This window comes from Liolophura sinensis, chromosome 3, assembly GCF_032854445.1.
Source record: "Liolophura sinensis isolate JHLJ2023 chromosome 3, CUHK_Ljap_v2, whole genome shotgun sequence".
Taxonomy (NCBI): domain Eukaryota; kingdom Metazoa; phylum Mollusca; class Polyplacophora; order Chitonida; family Chitonidae; genus Liolophura; species Liolophura sinensis.
Window position 1 is genome coordinate 23,459,042 of NC_088297.1, and position 21,013 is coordinate 23,480,054.

Consider the following 21,013-nt stretch of genomic DNA (forward strand, 5'->3'; position numbering starts at 1 on the left):
GATGTATTCAACTGGATCTAACAGGTTTCTTCCATCCATTAATCCGGCCGATATAAATGAAAGTATTCTGGAGTACAATTTTCAACCCAACTCATACATAGAAATATCAAATATGTAAATCTTACATATACCTTGCCATCTGTGGCGTCAACGTGAACGTCATGCCCCATGCTGGTGAACTGCTCAGACAGTTTCCTAGTCAGATGATGCAATTTCTCTGTCTCTTTCCAAGTGCGAGACTCCGACAACTGTTTTAGTTCCTGCCAGAGTTCATCTTGAAGTTTGGCCAGGCGATTTATGTCGAGTTCACTGTCGAGATGCCCAGACCGTTTTAAGTATTTTCGGACTTTACCCAACACAGGGGTGACTTCAGCATGAATGAATTCACAGAGAACCCGGTAATCCTGATCCTTGGCGAGGTGATCTTCCGATCCAATATGCATCGTTCGTGTCGGACGCTGTTTCCCGGATAAAGCTTCAGAGAAACTAGGAGCAAAAGGGTTGCTGTAACCATGCATTTTCACTGAACTTTGTTCTGTCATATCATTCATATCAACGTCGTCAACAGGTCGGAACTGAACACCACATATGCCACACATACTTTCATCCACTGTGCATCGCTGGAAAATTTCCTGCAAGTACGCTGGAAACCTGGGATTGCTAACATGGTTTCCAAGATAAGCCTGTAAGAAGACACTGACCATTTGTGCACGCATTTTGAATCGAACAAACTTAAAGAACTTCAACAAGACTCGTGCTGCTTTCTCTTTCCTCTCTTCTTCCATCTGCTTCTCCATTTCCTCAGGACTCATTCCCAGTCCTTCATCTTCAGTAGGCTCCTTCACTTTCAGGTCACTGAAGTTGTATGTATTCTCCTGCCACTGGCCTGTCCCAAACTCACTCGGCAGTTCATCCCAAACAGTGCTTTCTTCCACTATTTCCAGACTGAGACTTTCTTTCTTCTTTGCATCGACCACCCATCGGCACACCAGCAGATCTTCGTCGTTTTTTTCTCTCAGCGCATCGCGGAGCGTCTTGACAATGTCCTTCTGCCCCACGGATTTGCGAGTCCTGGAAATGACTGACAACAGACGCTGGGGTAGCTTGGTCTGGACAGGAAGAGGGTTGTGCACTGCTTGTAAGAGGTCACTTTGATGATCCTCGAGGACCATCCCAGACACATTGCTCAGCAAGGTCAAGAGGAAAATCATACCGCGTTCAGCGATACCAGACTCAATGTGGGGACTTGACGGTTGCAACATATCCTTTAGCAAACTGAATCCCTGTCCTTTCCCCTTCGTTTCCTTACCTATTAGTATATCCACCATGGTGCTGATTTTGTCCAGGAGAATCTGGTGACGCTTATTAAGCTTTGAAGATTTGACAACGTTAAAAAGGGACTGGCATTTTTGCTTTGCAAAACATTGATCCATAAAGCGTACCACAGAGATGTAGCTCGCAGGAACTATCAAATATTGCCCCATGTGCTTGGCACCCAACGAGAAATCAAGCATCAGAAAAAACTCCATGCTAAACAGAAGCTGGCCATAATGTGGGAAAACCTTAGTGTCACCTTTGTTCCTTAGCATTGCCAAAAACTTGCCGAATTTGAGCAGCGCTTCAACTGGCTCAGGCTGAGGTCGGTATACTAAGTTCAACGCTTCGAAGAATCTGCGAGCGTAACAGATGAAGCAGCTTTGGCCCTTGTATTTATCTCCAATCATAGCTGCACCCTGGCTAAGGGATCTTTCCATATCCGTCTTCTGATTGGCCTTAAATGAGGCGGCTTTTTCTGCTTCTTTCATCCACGCATCCACCTTATTCATTTTGTTCAGAAAAATTGCCGAGCAGATACAAACCTCCACGTACACAGATGTTGTTGAGATCTTCTCCTTATACTTGAGACTACTCCACATTTCATTCTGCCATCGATCCACCGTGTGGCGCAGGTCTTGGTGGCTCAAAGAGCTGAAGACGTAGGTAAGCAGCTGGCCGTCGCTACAAAAATGCTTCCAGTGTGTCGTATTCGGCAAAATGAAATGGATGAGATCGTCGAGGGATGCATGTTCATTTCGCAACGGTAGGAGTTTCAGGAGTTCATGTCGAAGACTTTCATCAGTGACAACCTGACAGGTTCGAAGTATTTCTGCGCAGATATGTGCCTGGCTCAGATGACAGTGGAACAGATTGAGGAAAGTTTCTTTGGAATGAGGCTTATGGAGGTAGTGACAGGTCGCTGACTCTTGACAACCCTCACCTGAGAGAAACTTTGGACATTGTTGGTTCTCACTGAGTATAAGCTCCACACTTGACCTTATCTCCAACACCCACAGCTCAACCAACTTCAGGAGATACGCTTGGAACTGGCTGTTGGCGTCTTCCACCTTAATATCTATTCTAGATTTTTCCCTGTCTTCCCTGAGAAAGAGACGACAGTTTGGGTAGTGCTTGGGATAGTACTCCAAATACCCAATCTTAGCGCTCTTCAGCCCATAGTACCTCCGATACAACCTGACTTTCTCCCGCTCTTGGTTATTGCTGGGCCTGTAACTGGCTTTAAAGGCCATCAGCAAGCGGAGGAGATGATTCTTTGCAAACTCGTAGCAAGCCTTACTGTCGTCTTTCAGGCTGACCATGGTCAGAAGAGCTTTAGAGCATTCCACTTGCCCAGCTTCATTAGGGGTTGGGGTCAACTTGCCAAACTTCCACCAGGACTCTCTCACCATGGACTCGTCCCAGTTGAGCTGGCCTAACAACAGGTGAATTTCAGCCACAGTACTGGTATCCCTGGTAAAGGTGAAGTATGTGATCAACTGCTTCAAGTTCATGACAACGCTTTCCTTCTCCTTTATTTGATTGTCGCCTGGGAGAGTGCTGGTCAAGTCTTTATCCACGATCTTCTTGCGACAAGAAGCCAGAAGACACTGATTTACGACTCCGTCATCTTTGGCCATTTCAGCGAACTTCATTGCTTCATCGTACTGGCCCTCTTCGAAAAGAATAGAGGCCGCTCGTGAGTAAAGGCCTGCAATAAAAAAAATACACAGAATTATTTAACAATCAGATGTTTCCATTTACCTGGAAGGCTATTCTCTCCACAACAATTTATTTAAATGTTTGAAATGAGGCTGAACTTTAATGTACATAGTACAACAATAAATATTACAGACTTATCTCTGTTTTACATAACCAGACGTCCAAAACACAGTGCTCGTATCCACATACCCAGTTCCTTAAGTACATTAACTGCCAGCAGAGGTCTCCCGTGCTTCATTAGGAAGTTGATGCGATCTTCCGGTGATCGCAGACGCTCTAAAGACCTCAACATTCTTTGCTCGTCTCCTTTTTTCCGGTGAAACTCAGCGGCCTTGTACGTCAGGCGATCCATGGTCTGTTCTGGGCGATTTTCCGCCAAAGCCTTAGGTAAGGGTTTTCCCTTAGAGTTGTAGTCCTGCAAACAAAAAGAGGAACAATGCTTGTTTTAGAAGTGCAAAGATTTAACCAGTGACATGGTATTTTGTTTTCCGACTGCTACAGCATGGAAGGACATATCAAAGCCATTCATCTCACACAATATAACATTTATTTATTTATTTATTTGATTGGTGTTTTACGACGTACTCAAAGAGTATTTCCCTTATACGACGGCGGCCACATTATGGTGGGAGGAAACCGGGCAGAGCCCGGGGGAAACCCAGGCACACCTTCCCACGCACAGCTGGAGAAGAATCTATGCGTCGAAGCTGACATTCGTATACCAGCTGTCAACCAGCAGAACAGACGTTCCGGGTCAATAATCGCAAGTCCAATTACCCATACGACGTTTAACACACACAGACACTACTGAAGAACAAAGAATTTATTTATTTATTTGATTGGTGTTTTACGCCGTACTCAAGAATATTTCACTTAAACGACGGCGGCCAGCATTATGGTGAGTGGAAACCGGGCACAGCCCGGGGGAAACCCACGACCATCCGCAGGTTGCTGACAGAACTTCCCACTAACGGCCGGAGAGGAAGCCAGCATAAGCTGGACTTGAACTCACAGCGACCGCATTGGTGAGAGGCTCCTGGGTCATAACGCTGCGCTAACGCTCTAACCGAGTGAGAAGAACAAAGCAAGTATATGAAGTACAAAATAGGATGGAATCAAACAAACAGAAGCAGTCAACAGTTTTCAATGATAGAGGAGAGGTATGTTCTAGGCGACTGAGTGAAATCAGTATTCATATCGTGTACCATGCCTTGTGACATTTGTTAGATCATATGGTGAGAGAGAAGAGAATTATACTGCTTGTAAAATGTAAGAAACTTGGACTGAAGTTTCTAGTTACTAGTTTTACTAGTTTTTGCTGTAATAACTTGTGACGTTGATTGAAATCGTGACACCATATGATCTAACAAATGTCACAAGGCGAGATATGTACACGACATATGCAGGTGAAATTATCCCTTTTGTCCTACAGCCTGTAAGAGAGGAAACCGTCTTTGTACAAACATAGGTCCAGAAAGGAGGTACCATCTGCAGAGTTTTTCAAATCCAGCGAAGGTGGGTAAATATCTTTTTACTGCGCTCGTTATATACGAGCTGGACTTGAACTCACAGCGGTTGCATTCATGAGAGGCTCCTGGGTCATTGCGCTAAGCTGGCCTGATACCCCTGTCGGCCAGGGAGGCCCCTCACACACAATATAAAAGACTATGGCAATAGAGAATAAAACCAGAGCAGCGATGACAGGGTTATATAGTTGGCAAACGATTACGCGTAAGTTGTGTTGTATGGCCCCTTGCTGATCTACATCCTGATCGTGACTCACCTTCAGCCTCATGTTGTATCTGTTGAGAACATCGATGGCCATGTCGTAGCTGTTCATCTCGCAGAGTGTGCTGATGGCTTGTCGGTACAATCCCTGCTGCTCGTAACACCGACTCGCCTCGTAGTTGAGATTGCACATCTTGTACAATCCTCCTGCCTTCTCCATCTAAATACAACCCAAAACCGGGAATGTTAGTGTCAGACCCACTTTCAACATATTCCCTCCATTTTATCATTATTTCATTAGCAAACGTCCACTGCTCAAAAAAGTCTCGCGGTTGCGATTTCCACTACTCATCTATTAACATTGCGCCCATTAAAAAGAGACAGGCAAGATGCAGCTGTCTTCTAAATAGCCTTCCAAAGGGCATGTTTGATGATATGCAATTGTGAAAATCAAAACCCCTTGGTTACTGATAATAGACAACCCCTGAACAACACAAAGCAGCAATGTCAACTAAAAACTTCTGGCTTCCTCACCTCTCCCATTTTGTCGTACAGACGTGCTGCCAATTCGCGTTCCTTAGCGTTCTTCAGACACCGCGCCGCCTCTGCCTTCATGTCGCACTTGATCAGATACTGCTCTGCGGCATACAGAAACTCCTCTCTCATCCGCGCAGGGTTCTCCTGAAGGCGCGTCGCTTTGAGTGCAGCTGCATGGGCCAAAGCAATATTCTCCTTGTCTTCCACGTTGGCTTTCCTGTAGCATTTGGCGGCCACTTCATACAGACGGTGTTTCATGAAGTCATCCCCACGCTTCAGCCAATCTGCAGAGCTCGAGCTTTCGGCAAACATTTCGTCTGTCAGACCTGCAAATGTGAGAAAAATTATCACAGTAAATCTCCGTCCTGGTAGGATTAAGACACACCAACTGGCAAATCTTTCAGTGGGCCCTGAGTCAAGTCTGCGACATAACGCATCAGTGGTCAGCTGTGGTGAAAATGCGAATCGCATAATGAGCCATCTGCTTGATAGCAAAGGAATATGGGTGAAGGAAACCAATGGAGAAGGTATAAACCTTGTGCCACATACATGTAACTGAGAAACCTTCTACCATAAAGACCCAGGCGAAGAAGTAAAAGCTGGAATTGAGTTTACGACCTTCATTGTCAGAGGTCGTTCGCCTGTAACAGGAATGTACATCTTATCCAAATCAACCTACACGGGACGTCGTAATGATTGTACCTTCGGATTGGTTCTCACGAGCAGAAATGGCACGGACTAAACGTCTGGCCTTGAAGTAGTCAAACATGGGAGCACGGTTTTCCGCGTCTTCGTCAAATATCCAGACGTTGACCCTGGCTCTGGTCAGTGCCGTGTACAGGTGCTTGAGTTCTGAGCACAACACCTTGTGCTGGTCAGGGTTGAAGGATAAAGGTCGGCTGGACGAGGCACTCATCAGTTCTGTGGAATACCAACAGCTTAAAGATATTATATATATTGTATAAAATTTGAACCCATTATGTTTGTTGCCATTTCCACAAAATAACCTCCTATTTATCTACAAGAGCAAATTTGTTGTTCATTCACTCACATTAGAAGTCATTATTTTGCTACTTTTACGTTGTGTATGCAGATAATGTATGTGCATCCCACTGTACACAAAATAGAATTCTTAGTGAAAATTTTCTAAGCAGGGCGTGATCACCAATCAATCGGTTATGAATCGGAAATCAGTTCTCCACACAGTTATCAAAAAATGACTTAACAGAGAAATAGGGAGTGATTTGTGGCATTTTCAGTTGAATTTTTGGTCTGGCTACAGGCTGAGTCTTCATTTTGCGACTTTTATAATCTCTACTGAAGTACTAGATACGCCAGTCTGTCTACATCATGATGAACAGAGGGAATCAAACAAATACAGCAGATATTGTGTGCAGAGTTAATAGTTCCATTGCTGAAGTTCCGAACGTAATGTGGCTTCGGTGTCCTTGTCAAAAAATGTTCATATTTTTTGAGTTTAGGAATATCGCCTCCTTCAGTGAATTATCTACATGTTTTAAACCTTTTGTCTGTCCCCATTTTAATCAGCTGAGCTCTATCAAACGCCTTCATTCTAAGTTTCTCAAATTTTACAATGACTATAACACTCTCGTTGGCAGGTATGGACAGAGCGTTCAGAATCTCTGGCGATCTGCATTATGATCAACCACACAGACGGCGGTGTTATCCCTATGTACATATCTATCACGTACATGGTATTTAACAACATAGATGGTGCTGGTTGCCCAGTGTAACCGTTTTTCTTGCATGTCATGTGTAACATCACAGATGGCGCCTCTTGTAGCATGAGATCTTTACTTATTAACGGGAAAGACGTAATGGTGGTTACTTTTGAATCACAATCTGATGGGTTAAGGTCTGTAACGTTCGTCATTTTCAAACTGTACCTAATACTGCTTAACCTGGGGCTAGGGGTCGTAAAGGTAGCCATGCTCATTACATCAGCATGATACCTTTATGAACAGCTGCAATTAAAGCGCGACTGAGATACTTGTTTAAGTGTTATTTAACATGGAACTCATTCATGGACTACGAATTTGAACTTTGATATGGAATTCATGCCTGCAATATTCATTGTCTGCCCGGCATCATTGAAAACTGATGATCGCTTCTCTCTTGTGTGTTACCGGCTTTATTTCTTATTTGTATAATTTCTTACATACCTTTGTCTTTGGGAGTTAGTGTTAAACGCTGTTTTGGAAATGGATCTTGCGATTATCGACTTGGAACGCCTTTTACGGACTACGAATGGTATACGAATGTCGGACTTGACGCTTATATTTGTAATTTGTGTTTTTTTGTAGCATTATTTTGAGCAGCTCTTAATCTGAGTGCCGCTAAAGAGTATAAAATCAGGCGTGCATATGTCTCTGGCACTGTCTTCAGAGAAACAGGATATGAGGGAATATGACAAAGAGGGTAGTTCCCTACCTGTGTCTATCTCCATCACACCATGACTACTTGCAGTCCGGGACGGATTCTCTGTCTCATCTCCTGACAGACGATGAAGAAATTCTGTCACTACACGCCACTCCTTCTTGGCCTGAAAAAAGAAGACAAAACAGAAGTTCAGTTTCTTTTCAATTTCCAAGACAACAGCCACTGCACTTTTCCAATTATAATTACGAATTCAACGTACAGTTTCTGAACATCAGTTGAGCCTGTGGATTTCCTATGTACAATATTTTTAATTAAAGACATACAGCATAGAGAGTAAGACCAGTGCAGCGACGATAGTGTGAAAGCTGGCAAATGGTCACATGTAACCGGTCTGTTATCAATTTACCTCAGTTAGGGTTCTATTCTTACCATACCTCTAAATGCATAAATAGGAGCAATTTACACATCCCCTAGAGCCAAGGCTGGAGCAGAATTAGGTTAAAAAAATATGCAATGATACATCTTATTAAACATCACTGGTCTAGAATTACTCAAAATACTGCGTTGTGATCACATTTAACATTCGATCACATTAAAACAATGCAAAGGGACCAGGCCTTGGGGATGTTTATTCCACCAGCAGAATCCTGGTTTATGCAGGAATATAATATAATTAAAGCGGTACAGCATGGAGAGTAAGGCAAGTAAGGCAAAACCACATACATGTACTATAAACCAAATTTCAACCTTACCTGGGAATCTTTGAAGAAGTTGTAAAGGAGGATGTCGTCGAACTCCAGACCTTTGGCCTCAAAGATGGTCAGCACAACCCCAAGTCGCAGTTCTTCTGGAAGAGCCTCTCTCGCAGCGTCGTTCACGACAAGGATGGCCTGGTGGGCCCCAAACTCAATTTCTGAGGTCTGCCGGCGGTTCCCTCTGAGCAGAACTGCAAGATCACAGAAACTGCAGGATTCCAACAGGACAGGAAGAGGTCCAGAGAACAGACCCTGATCCCTGCCCAATTGGTCAAAGGTTTCGGGGAAGAATTCCACCATGAGGTCGACGACACTACTGGCAAGCGTGAGGATCCCGGCGTGAGAGCGATAGTTGTGAGTCAGTTGGTACACCTTCTCTGGTACTTTTACAGCCTGGTGTTTGCCCATGGCTCTCAGCGATCGGCTTGCGTAAAAGAACAGCGACTTGAGGTCACTGAAACGGAAGGATATGCCGCACATAATGCCCTGTGCTGTGTCGCCTGTGAAGAACATCTCGTTGGGGTTCTGACACAAGCCTATCAGCAGACAGAGCTCGGCCTGAGTGAAATCTTGAGTTTCATCCACATACACTTGGTGAAAAACCCAGTTCTGCTTCTCCGTTTTACACAGGCGCCGATAAATATTCAATAGGAAGTCGCATTCATCGAACAAACCACGCTGCCTCTTTAGCACCTCGTACCGTTTGAACACCGTATACACCTTCGCCCTTTCACCTGTGAAATTCGTGGCTCGCTTCCGTCCCAGTTCCTGGTATTCTTCCAATGTCAACTTTCCGGACGATGAACGCAGAGCCTCGAAGGATCCTTTCAGGAAGGAGTTGATCTCGGTCCAGATCAGCGAGGGGTGGTACCCTTTTATCTTTATCTTTGGCCACAGTTCCTCAGCAAACACTTGATAGGTCACTTCCTGGCGGGGATCCAGATGCTGGGTGGAGTGTGCATTAGGACTGCCCACTGCTCCTCCCACCACTTCATCCTCCTCCCCTTCAGAGTCCGAGTCAAGATCGGAGAGGACCGCTAACGGGCTGTCTGCGTCGGTCCACCCTCGAATGTCCCTCTTCAAGCTCCCATCCTCCTCCCTCTCAAAAAACGGGTTGCTTGGCAACGATGCGTCCAATAAGAGCAAGAGTTGCTGTGAGGTGAGGAACAATGGGTAGTTATGGTTTGGGATGTCCTGTAGCCTGTTGGGCAAGGCTCTATCTTCTCCTTCGGCACGCTTGTTTGTCAGACTGCACGCGTGATTGAGGTCTTGGAAATTCTTCATGACCTCATTACAGAGGACTCCATTCTTTGTCACAAACACTTGCTGGAGGTGGTCCAGAATATGGACCTCCCCCTCGGGAGCCTCCTCATCCTCCCTCTCTGGGCCTTCCTCTTTCTCGCACTCACTGGTGTCATCCTCTTCCTCCTCCAAGTCTTCGTCATCACTCTCTTCCTCCTCACTACTCTCCTCGCCATCTGAAACACACCACAAAACACATGAAACACAATTAACAAGACACCAAACTCCGGAGTTACAATGCCACTGTCTTAGAACTCTCACCTGAGCTGGCAGAAAATAAGCTAGGATAAAACTTTGGCCATCGGTACAAAACTTTCTAACATCAACATTTTATTGAATAAGGAGTCAGCCATTTTTGCTTTAGACAAGACAAGAGAATATTGTAACATATCCTACTAGAGCCTTTTCAAGAAAAACTTCCTCACAAAGCAATTTGTAATTACACTAGGTGTAACTGTTTGTTTGGATGCCCAAACTCTATAAATAGGGTTCCAAATCGGTCTAGATCAGGAGAGGACAAGTTTGAAAACAGAATCACCCTTTTTCAGAACAGTGGTCGCTGGGAATTAACTTGCCTTTTTTTGGAAACAAGTGAAATATTCCTTTCACTAGAGTCAATGACTTGGGTTACAGCAAAACAATGAGCACAGTATGTTGGTATTGAGGTACACTATAATCATCCACTTACCTGTGACTGGAGTCTTGCACCTGGTGAAGTGGGCACTGCGTGGAAGCAGTGGGTCACCTGTCTGGCTGGCCTGTGTCCAGTACCTTAGGTAAGCGTGCCACAGGCGGTAGAGACAACAAGTTGTTTTTCCAGTACCGCTGCGTCCCAAGAGTAGCACTGGGGCTCCCAACTGCAGACTGATGATGGCATGCTCCATGTCTGTGACCTTGAACGGAAAGTCAACCTTGGTGTCGGTCTGATGAAGAATATGGTTGACCAAAGCAGCTGAGAAAGAGTAGAACTTCACGATGTGGTACTCACGTTCACTCGGACTGGCTGGCGGGTAGAAGGTTAAAGCTTGTTCAGTGTTCTTTTCTGACAACATGAAAAGTTCTGGCATACAGTAATTGATGTTGTCGCGGACAGTTGTCTGTTGAGTAGAGATGCGGACAAGTTTCTGGAGCAAAATGCTGTCCCTGCCGCGGGCATGGGATCGTGCGATTTGCTGAATGCGATGGTACAGGTTGTCGTGCAAGACCACAATGTCCCACACGCGAATCACCTCCGTGTAAATTTGTGCTTGTTCTTCCACAGGTATGTCTGCTTGCGTGGAATTCTTTTCAGAAAGTTTCGGTGAAAATGCGATGGCTCGCTCCCAGAGAATCCGCGCACCTTTGGAAATCTTGGCCTCAAACAGATTTAGTGTGTCCGGCACGTTGTGGACAATTTTTGTCAGAGAATCAGTCCACTCACCTCGTGCCAGCTTCTGAATCCGCTTGATGGCTCGCTGCTTCATAAACATCGGCATGCGCTTATTTTTCAGGAATTTCCACACATCTGCAGTGCATTCCACTTCCCAATCCAAGTCGTCAAAGATGTCGGCATTTATTTCGTCACTGGCATCGTCCTGTTGAACGACATCCTCTCCATCCAAATCCTCCAAACCTTGTTCAATGTCTTCTACAATATGTAATCCATCACCACTCTCATCGGGAGTTACAGAGGACAATGCTCTCTTTGTTTCTGTTTCATCACCACCTTTGCCCAATCCAGTTCTCTCTGCTACCTTATCTTTAAAGGAATCATCGTCTTCTTCTTGAAAGACAAAGTCACTGAGTTCTCCGATCCACTTTTTCAACGCCGCCTTGCATCGCTCCTTCTCGCTTTTCTTTGACTTCCGCAGCTTGATCTGTGCAGAATTCTCTGGCATTTCCTTGCCCTTCTCAGCGGTCGGCGATGGACAAAAGGGTTCTCCTGAAGGATCCATTGATTGCTCTGAAGAACTGGATGGCATGGGTGTGGACGTAGCTTTCTTTGAGGGCAGACTGTAGCCTGCAGCCATCCTCAGGTACTCTCTCCTGCGGTCATTCTGCTTGCTGATGTAGTCCAGAGGAACCCGCCCAGAGCTGTCCTTTCCTCCTGCGGGTAATCGTCGTGCACACAGTAACTCCACGGCACGTTGTGCGTGACAGCTGTAGCGACATTTTGCTGCCATGTGGTACAGCGAGCTACCGGTTTTGTCCAAAGAGCGGGGGTCAAGGTAGGGATACTTTTCTTGATCCTGGTCGTACATCTCTAGCAGTCTTTCCAACAAGTCAAAATTACCTGGAAAGCAATACCAAAAAGGCTGCTCTATAGAGAACTGGGGTCTGGCACCTGAGACTAAGTGTATTATAGGTGTAGCCACATACACTTCATAAACCAATCATAAACCCTCATGGGTGTTCCAGTAAACTTCTGAATGACCTATTTCCAAGATAATGGTCAACATAGACTGTTAGAGATTTTATGTCACTTAGGCAGTTACAATCAATTTGAGTAAAAAACCATGTGGAAGAAACTCACAAATATTTGAGCCCAATAAGCTTGGCAATAAACTCAGTTTACTTTTTACTTTTATTTTTTACGCCTCAAGAACATTTCACTTATAAGGCGACCTTCCATTAATGGAAGAGGAAACCTGGCAGAGCTTGGTTAAACTATACAGGTACCGAACTTACATGTATCTCACATACCTTTATCCAACTCTAAGGCCACCTTAAGTGCTGCATGAAGAGGGGTATCTCCATGTGTCAAGCGTACACGCTTGGGTTGAGCACCGTGCTGAAGAAGAACCGGGATGATTCGGAAATATTTCCTCTCCAGGGCGATGCTAATTGGCTCATCAGTGATCTCGGGGGTGGCTGGCAGAAATGCTCCATTATCCAGCAGGATACGGATTACCTGAAACCAGGCCAAAGCAACACGATCAGAAAATCCGGTCAAGCAACAACAACAACACAGTTAGCAGAAACAAGCCCAACCATAAAGCTGTGAAAATCGAAACCCCTTGGGTAAGACTTGCATCAATAGGACAAAGTTTCCCCGGTCAACAGGACAGCCGTTTTTATCAGGTATTACTAGTATCAATTCATGGAGTTTTAGCAGTGGCATCAAGTACTGTATGATATAAGCATCATGTCCAACATTCGTATACTATTCGTTTTTACCAGTGGCATCAAGTACTGTATGATATAAGCGTCATGTCCAACATTCGTATACTATTCGTTTTTACCAGTGGCATCAAGTACTGTATGATATAAGCATCATGTCTGACATTCGTATACCATTCGTTTTTACCAGTGGCATCAAGTACTGTATGATATAAGCGTCATGTCCGACATTCGTATACCATTCGTTTTTACCAGTGGCATCAAGTACTGTACGATGTCATTCATTACCAGATTATGAAATTAGAACATGCCCAGCGGTATGTAACATTTTTTTGGACCAGTGGTTTCTGCTTTCATGGTAGCTCATAAGCATGTGGGATTTTCCAGTGGTTATCCTTCATACAAGTCGTTGAAAGGTAAAGTTTGCCCCTGATTTTGTGTGCTTAGTTTTTCACAATCAGCATTTGAGACAGGGGTCAGATGCTAAAGACACAAGGTGATCCCATCATTCCTGAAGCCACTGTTAATGTAGAACTCCAGTGTTGGACCTTTTGAACTGAATATAGATACTGCTAAGTTCCCTGGATCCATTCCGATCGTTTAAAACGTCGAAAACAGAAGAAAAACAGCAAAATTGGGTGATCAAACATCAGAAAATCTACTCCACTAAGATCGAGCCAACACTGCCCTTGTGACTTCACGGCGGAAAATTCCCCTGCAGGCATGTGAGGCTTCTCTATGTGCACAGACCACAGAAGACAACTGCTATAATTTTACAACTAATTTCGAGATTATTCCAAGCCCAATTGTGGTTTGCGACTACAGTAACAAAACGCAGGATCCTGTAAACTTACATACATGGCCTAAAATGCCACAGATTCAGAAAATATGGATCAGATCTCATAACAAACTATCCGTTCCTTTGATTACGCCAGACTCGACCAGTCGTCTGAGACTTGCTAATTCAGCTGCGCCTACTGAAATAGAAGGCCGATGGACGAGGCTTACACCGCCCCCCTCCCCCATCCCCTCCCATCCCAAACGAAAAAGAAAAGTCCAGATTTTCACTCCTGGAAAGCATATGTTGTTAGGTTACTTGCTTGTTTGAAACAGCAGGCTGTGACAGGAACTGCAGAGAACTGCTAGCTTGCCTTCAAAAGCCAGGCTCTCCAGCTCAGTTTACACCTCGCCCACAGGCCTTTGAACCCTTTAACGGGAACTCAGAAAAAATTTTATTTGGCATTTCTATGTGTTACCAGTCGCTGTTTCCATTCAATATAATTCAAACTTTATTTTTGGCTGTGACACTTTTTTAAAACATAGAAGACTGGCTCGACTGTTACTTTCACCGGTGTAGAGCGACCAACTTTTCTCGTCACTGCAAATCACGATCAGCTGACCCGACTGCATGGATCATCGTGTCGCAGTCGGTAAGCCTATCGCTTGACTTGGCTATAAACCGCGCCAAATTCTCCACGGATATTACCATAACTCCATGGATGTCCAATTTGTGTCAGACAAACCAGGAGTGCGTCAGGGTTCCAATTAAGAGGTGTACACGTAGGGGTAAAAACAGATTTAGTTACACAACAGTTTCAGAAAAAGCTCACAGTGAGATGGTCTAATGGGTGGATTTACCAATGCTTTGTAGGGCTTGTCAACACATAATCCTGGCCATAACCCAACCAGGGCTTCGCGGCCCATAAGATTGGCAGACAGTCCAACTTTAATGGGCTTTTTTAAGTGGAACTAGTAAAAATAATGTTTTTAAAAGGCAGTTTACACACTAACATGGCACAAATATTGTCTAGGGAACATTTAGTATGAAAATAAAGGCGTTGGGACTCTTTTTTTTTTTAAAGCAGAAGAAAACTTAAAAACATGACACTACAGGCTGAAAAGAGCACATTTTTTTCTTTCTGGTGGTGCCAACTGCATAATTTTGGCCATTTTCCTCGCCATACACGTAACGTCTGAAAATGGCAAAGCTGGCATAAATCGGTGAGTCCATCACGTCCTCCATCTTTAAGACCCTGTAATTTATGCTGGGGTTGTGTTGCCTCTCAGCCAACGAAAGTAGTTGAAACTGCCAGCTTGTTCGTGTAAACTTGGAACCTATGTCCAACATTCCGGTTTCCCAATCGTCAAGCGGAAAACGAACTGTACTGTTCACTAACTTAAAGGGCAGAAGAGTTCTACCGGAAATGTGCGAACTGCACTTTGGCAGTTCCGATGGCAATTCTCCTCCTAACACAGACTTCATGACTAGTTCTTAGGCAAAATGGAGTCGCCTACATCGGATTTTGGCGCCGACTTTATTTATAATTTATCAACTTGAGTTAAATATTAGAATTTTTTTATGGTATGCACCTGTGAGGAAAAGCATACTCTTTTCAATGGTATTTGATTAATATTTAAATTTTCTTCTCCTTTAAAGGACAAGACAGCACCTGGCTAAAACACATTTCAATCGAAAGCAGGATACTCAAGCATTCTAAAAAGTATAACACTTTATTATTTGAATGAGATTACGCTGAATAACATGCAGAACAGAATGATAATGCTACACAAACGGCTGGCGTGAGTAGAGGCAGCCATTTTGAGAATTTTATCCAATGAAACAAGTTGCTATCCGGTTACGCGGCCTAAACTGTGACGTAGACTTTACCCACGGACTCCATGAAGTGACATATTACAACACAAAACTACTGCATAAGACAATCATTTTGAGATCATTCACAACGATTTATTTACGTGCAGCCGAAGGGAAATTTCACAGTGTTGTGGGGCAAGTCTGTCTAGGCTCAAACGCATTCATGTCCCAGAATACATTTCTCATTGTTCATTTTAGCGTTTAGTCAGCAGTTTCTAAAAAACAAAAATCGAAGTCAGTGCTAAATTCATTAGGGAAGCCCAGGTTTTATGGGAATGAGAAGATGGCAGCTCACCAGACAACGCTTACAATGAATTAAAAATGTTGTATAATTTTTTTTCTGCATTTATTAAAACAGAAGAATTTAACTTTTGCTCCTTTGTCTTTCTCGCATACAAGGGATGTTTTTTCTGTTTTCTTTTGTAGAATTTCTGCAAGACAGATTGGAAGCTGGAGACCATGTGACCTCCTTAGTAACAAAGGGCCTGGATGAAGAAAACAGTCCTCCCAACGTGATTGCATAGGAAAATTCGTATTTTTGAATCGCTATCAGCGATCTTGTATCCGTTTGATTTGTATAATTTTCAGCTTTCCAGATAGTCTGAGTATTTCTGCAGAGCTTCCATGATGTTATTTTGTACACCTAGGCCTTACTGGTCACTAGTGAAGGGGCAAAAAGTGACTTTTCCCCAATGCTTTAACAGTTGGCGGCCATTTTGTCTTAAACAGGAAAGGGTGGACCCCCTGACCCCAACTTCCGACACGTCTGACAGAAGAGGACACAGACCCCCATTCGAACTTCCGTTTTTTTCGGAAGGGACGAACGTAATTCTGTGTATTTTAGGGTGCAAAGTCTTTTTTTGCTGCCAGCCTGCTGTTTTTGGTGCACAGGTGCATGCTTGCTATCAAAATGCTGAATATTGTCTAAGATTTGGACAGGTAGGAGTTTTACTCATGAAAGTTTGAAATTCTGGGCGAGAGGACACAAGGATATAGGTGGTGATGAGCCTGCGAGTGATGTCCCCTTGGCGTTACTATGCACCTCTCCCAGCTGCTGGCAAAGGTCCAGATTTTGACGGTCAACCTATGTCAAGATTTTAATGGCTTCTTTCTCACAGGCTGGGACAGGTAAGCACCAAAGCTTACTGGCCATGGAATGTTTGGGGCTGAGTTACAGTGCAAAACGTTAACATTGTCGCTTATGGAAAAAAATTAATGGGGGTCTGTGGCCAACACAGTAAAATTATTGGAATGTGTCTAAGCCGGTGTGCTTTCTCTGATGTCCATGATAACTAGGTCAGCACTTCCTTCATCTTAGAAGCCACCACTACAAAACCGAAGCTACATCTGCAGCTAGGCTATTGAAACAGGGTCCATGGAGTTCCTTGTAAATGATGTAGGCCTCCTGAAATCTTCATCCACTACGCCCAATTTTGCAGAAAACGATATTTATCACCTTCATTGCCTTCATCGCCAAATTCCACAACTTTAATCTGTCATAGGCTACTGCTTATACTATTATACGGAAAATACCTTCAATGTTAGAGAGCTAGAGTAAACATTACATCACCTTGCCCTCGATAATGGAGATGTGCTGAAGCTGTGTCAAAATGACGTTTCACTAAACTTGATCTTGATAGGGTAACACTATCATTAACTGGTGCCAGAATGGTGATAACACAACACAACAATTCATGAAACTAAAACATAAAAAAATTTAACTAAAAATTTTTTGTTTCACCCAATGACCAAGTCTGCCAAATACTTGAGTCTAAACCTTCTTATCATGCTAATAAATGTAAAAAACAAATGACTTGGCCGACCATATCATCAATGAAACCATGGCCCATATTCAATCAGAGTACAAATATGGAAAAAACCATAGTCGTGAATACAGTGATGATCTCCAATAATTGCAGTGCACTTAAACCAATCACTTGCACAAAATCTGTCAATATTTCAAAAAACTGTTGCTAAATCAGGCTTAAGTAAATTCTAAGGATACAGAAAGAGGTAAAGGAATGAAATATTTCAGCCAATGACCAGTAAAAGTAGGAAAATTCTAAGGATACAGAAAGAGGTAAAGGAACAAAATACTTCAGCCAAACACCAGTAAAAGTAGGAAAATTCTGAGGATACACAAAGAGGTAAAGGGACAAAATACTTCAGCCAATGACCAGTAAAAGTAGGACAATTCTGAGGATACACAAAGAGGTAAAGGGACAAAATACTTCAGCCAATGACCAGTAAAAGTAGGACAATTCTGAGGATACAGAAAGAGGTAAAGGGACAAAATACTTCAGCCAATGACCAGTAAAAGTAGGAAAATTCTGAGGATACAGAAAGAGGTAAAGGAACAAAATACTTCAGCCAATGACCAGTAAAAGTAGGACAATTCTGAGGATACAGTAAGAGGTAAAGGAACAAAATACTTCAGCCAATGACCAGTAAAAGTAGGAAAATTCTGAGGATACAGAAAGAGGTAAAGGAACAAAATACTTCAGCCAATGACCAGTAAAAGTAGGACAATTCTGAGGATACAGAAAGAAGTAAAGGGACAAAATACTTCAGGCAATGACCAGTAAAAGTAGGAAAATTCTGAGGATACAGAAAGAGGTAAAGGGACAAAATACTTCAGCCAATGACCAGTAAAAGTAGGAAAATTCTGAGGATACACAAAGAGGTAAAGGGACAAAATACTTCAGCCAATGACCAGTAAAAGTAGGAAAATTCTGAGGATACACAAAGAGGTAAAGGGACAAAATACTTCAGCCAATGACCAGTAAAAGTAGGAAAATTCTGAGGATACAGTAAGAGGTAAAGGAACAAAATACTTCAGCCAATGACCAGTAAAAATAGAAAAATTCTGAGGATACAGAAAGAGGTAAAGGGACAAAATACTTCAGCCAAAGACCAGTAAAAGTAGGAAAATTCTAAGGATACAGAAAGAGCTAAAGGAACAAAATACTTCAGCCAATGACCAGTAAAAATAGAAAATTTCTGAGGATACAGAAAGAGGTAAAGGGACAAAATACTTCAGCCAATGACCAGTAAAAGTAGGACAATTCTGAGGATACAGTAAGAGGTAAAGGAACAAAATACTTCAGCCAATGACCAGTAAAAGTAGGAAAATTCTGAGGATACAGAAAGAGGTAAAGGAACAAAATACTTCAGCCAATGACCAGTAAAAGTAGGAAAATTCTGAGGATACAGAAAGAGGTAAAGGGACAAAATACTTCAGCCAATGACCAGTAAAAGTAGGACAATTCTGAGGATACACAAAGAGGTAAAGGGACAAAATACTTCAGCCAATGACCAGTAAAAATAGAAAAATTCTGAGGATACAGTAAGAGGTAAAGGAACAAAATACTTCAGCCAATGACCAGTAAAAATAGGAAAATTCTGAGGATACAGTAAGAGGTAAAGGAACAAAATACTTCAGCCAATGACCAGTAAAAGTAGAAAAATTCTGAGGATACAGAAAGAGGTAAAGGGACAAAATACTTCAGCCAATGAGCAGTAAAAGTAGGAAAATTCTGAGGATACAGAAAGAGGTAAAGGGACGAAATACTTCAGCCAAAGACCAGTAAAAGTAGGACAATTCTGAGGATACAGAAAGAGGTAAAGGAACGAAATACTTCAGCCAATGACCAGTAAAAGTAGGAAAATTCTGAAGATACAGTAAGAGGTAAAGGGACAAAATACTTCAGCCAAAGACCAGTAAAAGTAGGAAAATTCTGAGGATACACAAAGAGGTAAAGGGACAAAATACTTCAGCCAATGACCAGTAAAAATAGGTGAGTGAGTGAGTGCTTGGGGTTTAACGTCATACTCAACAATTTTTCAGTCATATGACGACGAAGGAATCATAGTAAAAATAGGAAAATTCTGAGGATACAGTAAGAGGTAAAGGAACAAAATACTTCAGCCAATGACCAGTAAAAATAGGAAAATTCTGAGGATACAGTAAGAGGTAAAGGAACAAAATACTTCAGCCAATGACCAGTAAAAATAGGAAAATTCTGAGGATACAGTAAGAGGTAAAGGAACAAAATACTTCAGCCAATGACCAGTAAAAATAGGAAAATTCTGAGGATACAGTAAGAGGTAAAGGAACAAAATACTTCAGCCAATGACCAGTAAAAATAGGAAAATTCTGAGGATACAGAAAGAGGTAAAGGGACAAAATACTTCAGCCAAAGACCAGTAAAAGTAGGACAATTCTGAGGATACACAGAGAGGTAAAGGGACAAAATACTTCAGCCAATGACCAGTAAAAGTAGGACAATTCTGAGGATACAGTAAGAGGTAAAGGGACAAAATACTTCAGCCAATGACCAGTAAAAGTACGACATTTCTGAGGATACAGAAAGAGGTAAAGGAACGAAATACTTCAGCCAATGACCGGTAAAAATAGGACAATTCTGAAGATACAGTAAGAGGTAAAGGGACAAAATACTTCAACCTTCCGTAAAAGTTGGAAACTTCAATAAACTCATTTATATCCATGTCTTCAAACGGCTGGGCTATGATCTCAATGAAGCTGGGTCAATAAAGTTTTGGGGACATTTTGATGCCCTTAAGTCTAATAATCCTGAAAAGATAATGTATGGATATAGGCCTTCAATATAAGGCTCAAGATGCTTGATATCTATACACTAACTCACATGTATTGGTTGTATCAAACTATGGAATCTTAGCAGTACAGCAGTTGAACCAATGCAAGCTCATGCAGCTCATCACAGCAAACAGTAGACTAACAACTTGTGTGTTTTATTTATTTCATTGGTGTTTTACACCTTACTCAAGAATATTTTACCTATATTAATGGCCAGCATTATGGTCGGCGGAGGAAATCGGGCAGAGCCTGGGGGAAACTAACAACCATCTGCAGGTTGCTGTCAAACCTTCTTGCGCAAAGCCACCTTGAGCTGGACTTGAACTCATAGCAACCTAACCAACTTGGCCATGGAGGCCCCCACTTGCACTTTAAGAGGAAAAAACAGGCAAAAAATTATTAATTACATTCTACACAAGTAGAAAATCATCCAGCCTTGCAAACAGACCTCAAACACTTGTCTTGAAGTCCAAAGAACACCCGGAATGAGTGAACTTAGTCATGGGAGAAATATCATGTCATTTACAGTGCTCGCCTTGTTTTTCTGCCAAAAAATTATGTACCTCAGTCCTGTAGAGGGCATTGCTCTGCAGCTGGTCACAGCGAATCACGTCACCCACACACAGTCCAACAGCCATGTCCTTGTTACCAGGTTGCTTGTCTCTCCACTTACTCACAAGTCTCTCCACCACCAGCCAGCGGTTTCGTATAGCCAGCTGCTTTATCAGCCCCCTGTATGTTTCCTGGGGCAGGTCAAGCATACAGACTGGGATCTCTGAGGGGTAACACGAAACAAAGCATACAGTAAATGCCCAGCATAGAGGAGGAGATCTGTGAAAGCATACACCAAACATGGCACACACTAACTGAAACAAAGCCACCTAT

At 43.0% G+C, this 21,013-nt stretch overlaps 1 protein-coding gene across 1 annotated transcript in view; it reads right to left on the reverse strand.

The window, feature by feature from the left end:
• Positions 1 to 384: 384 nt before the first annotated feature.
• The window catches only part of LOC135463482 (TPR and ankyrin repeat-containing protein 1-like), a 31,468-nt gene continuing 10,839 nt past the window's right edge, over positions 385 to 21,013 (reverse strand). Inside the window, exons 9-19 of the mRNA XM_064740739.1 lie at positions 20,692 to 20,903; positions 12,441 to 12,648; positions 10,447 to 12,030; positions 8,454 to 9,934; positions 7,753 to 7,864; positions 6,004 to 6,222; positions 5,299 to 5,627; positions 4,820 to 4,984; positions 3,226 to 3,451; positions 602 to 3,025; positions 385 to 458 (exon numbers count right to left, since the gene is read on the reverse strand). Coding sequence (XP_064596809.1) covers positions 385 to 458; positions 602 to 3,025; positions 3,226 to 3,451; positions 4,820 to 4,984; positions 5,299 to 5,627; positions 6,004 to 6,222; positions 7,753 to 7,864; positions 8,454 to 9,934; positions 10,447 to 12,030; positions 12,441 to 12,648; positions 20,692 to 20,903 — 7,034 coding nt within the window. The remainder of the gene's footprint in view (positions 459 to 601; positions 3,026 to 3,225; positions 3,452 to 4,819; positions 4,985 to 5,298; positions 5,628 to 6,003; positions 6,223 to 7,752; positions 7,865 to 8,453; positions 9,935 to 10,446; positions 12,031 to 12,440; positions 12,649 to 20,691; positions 20,904 to 21,013) is intronic.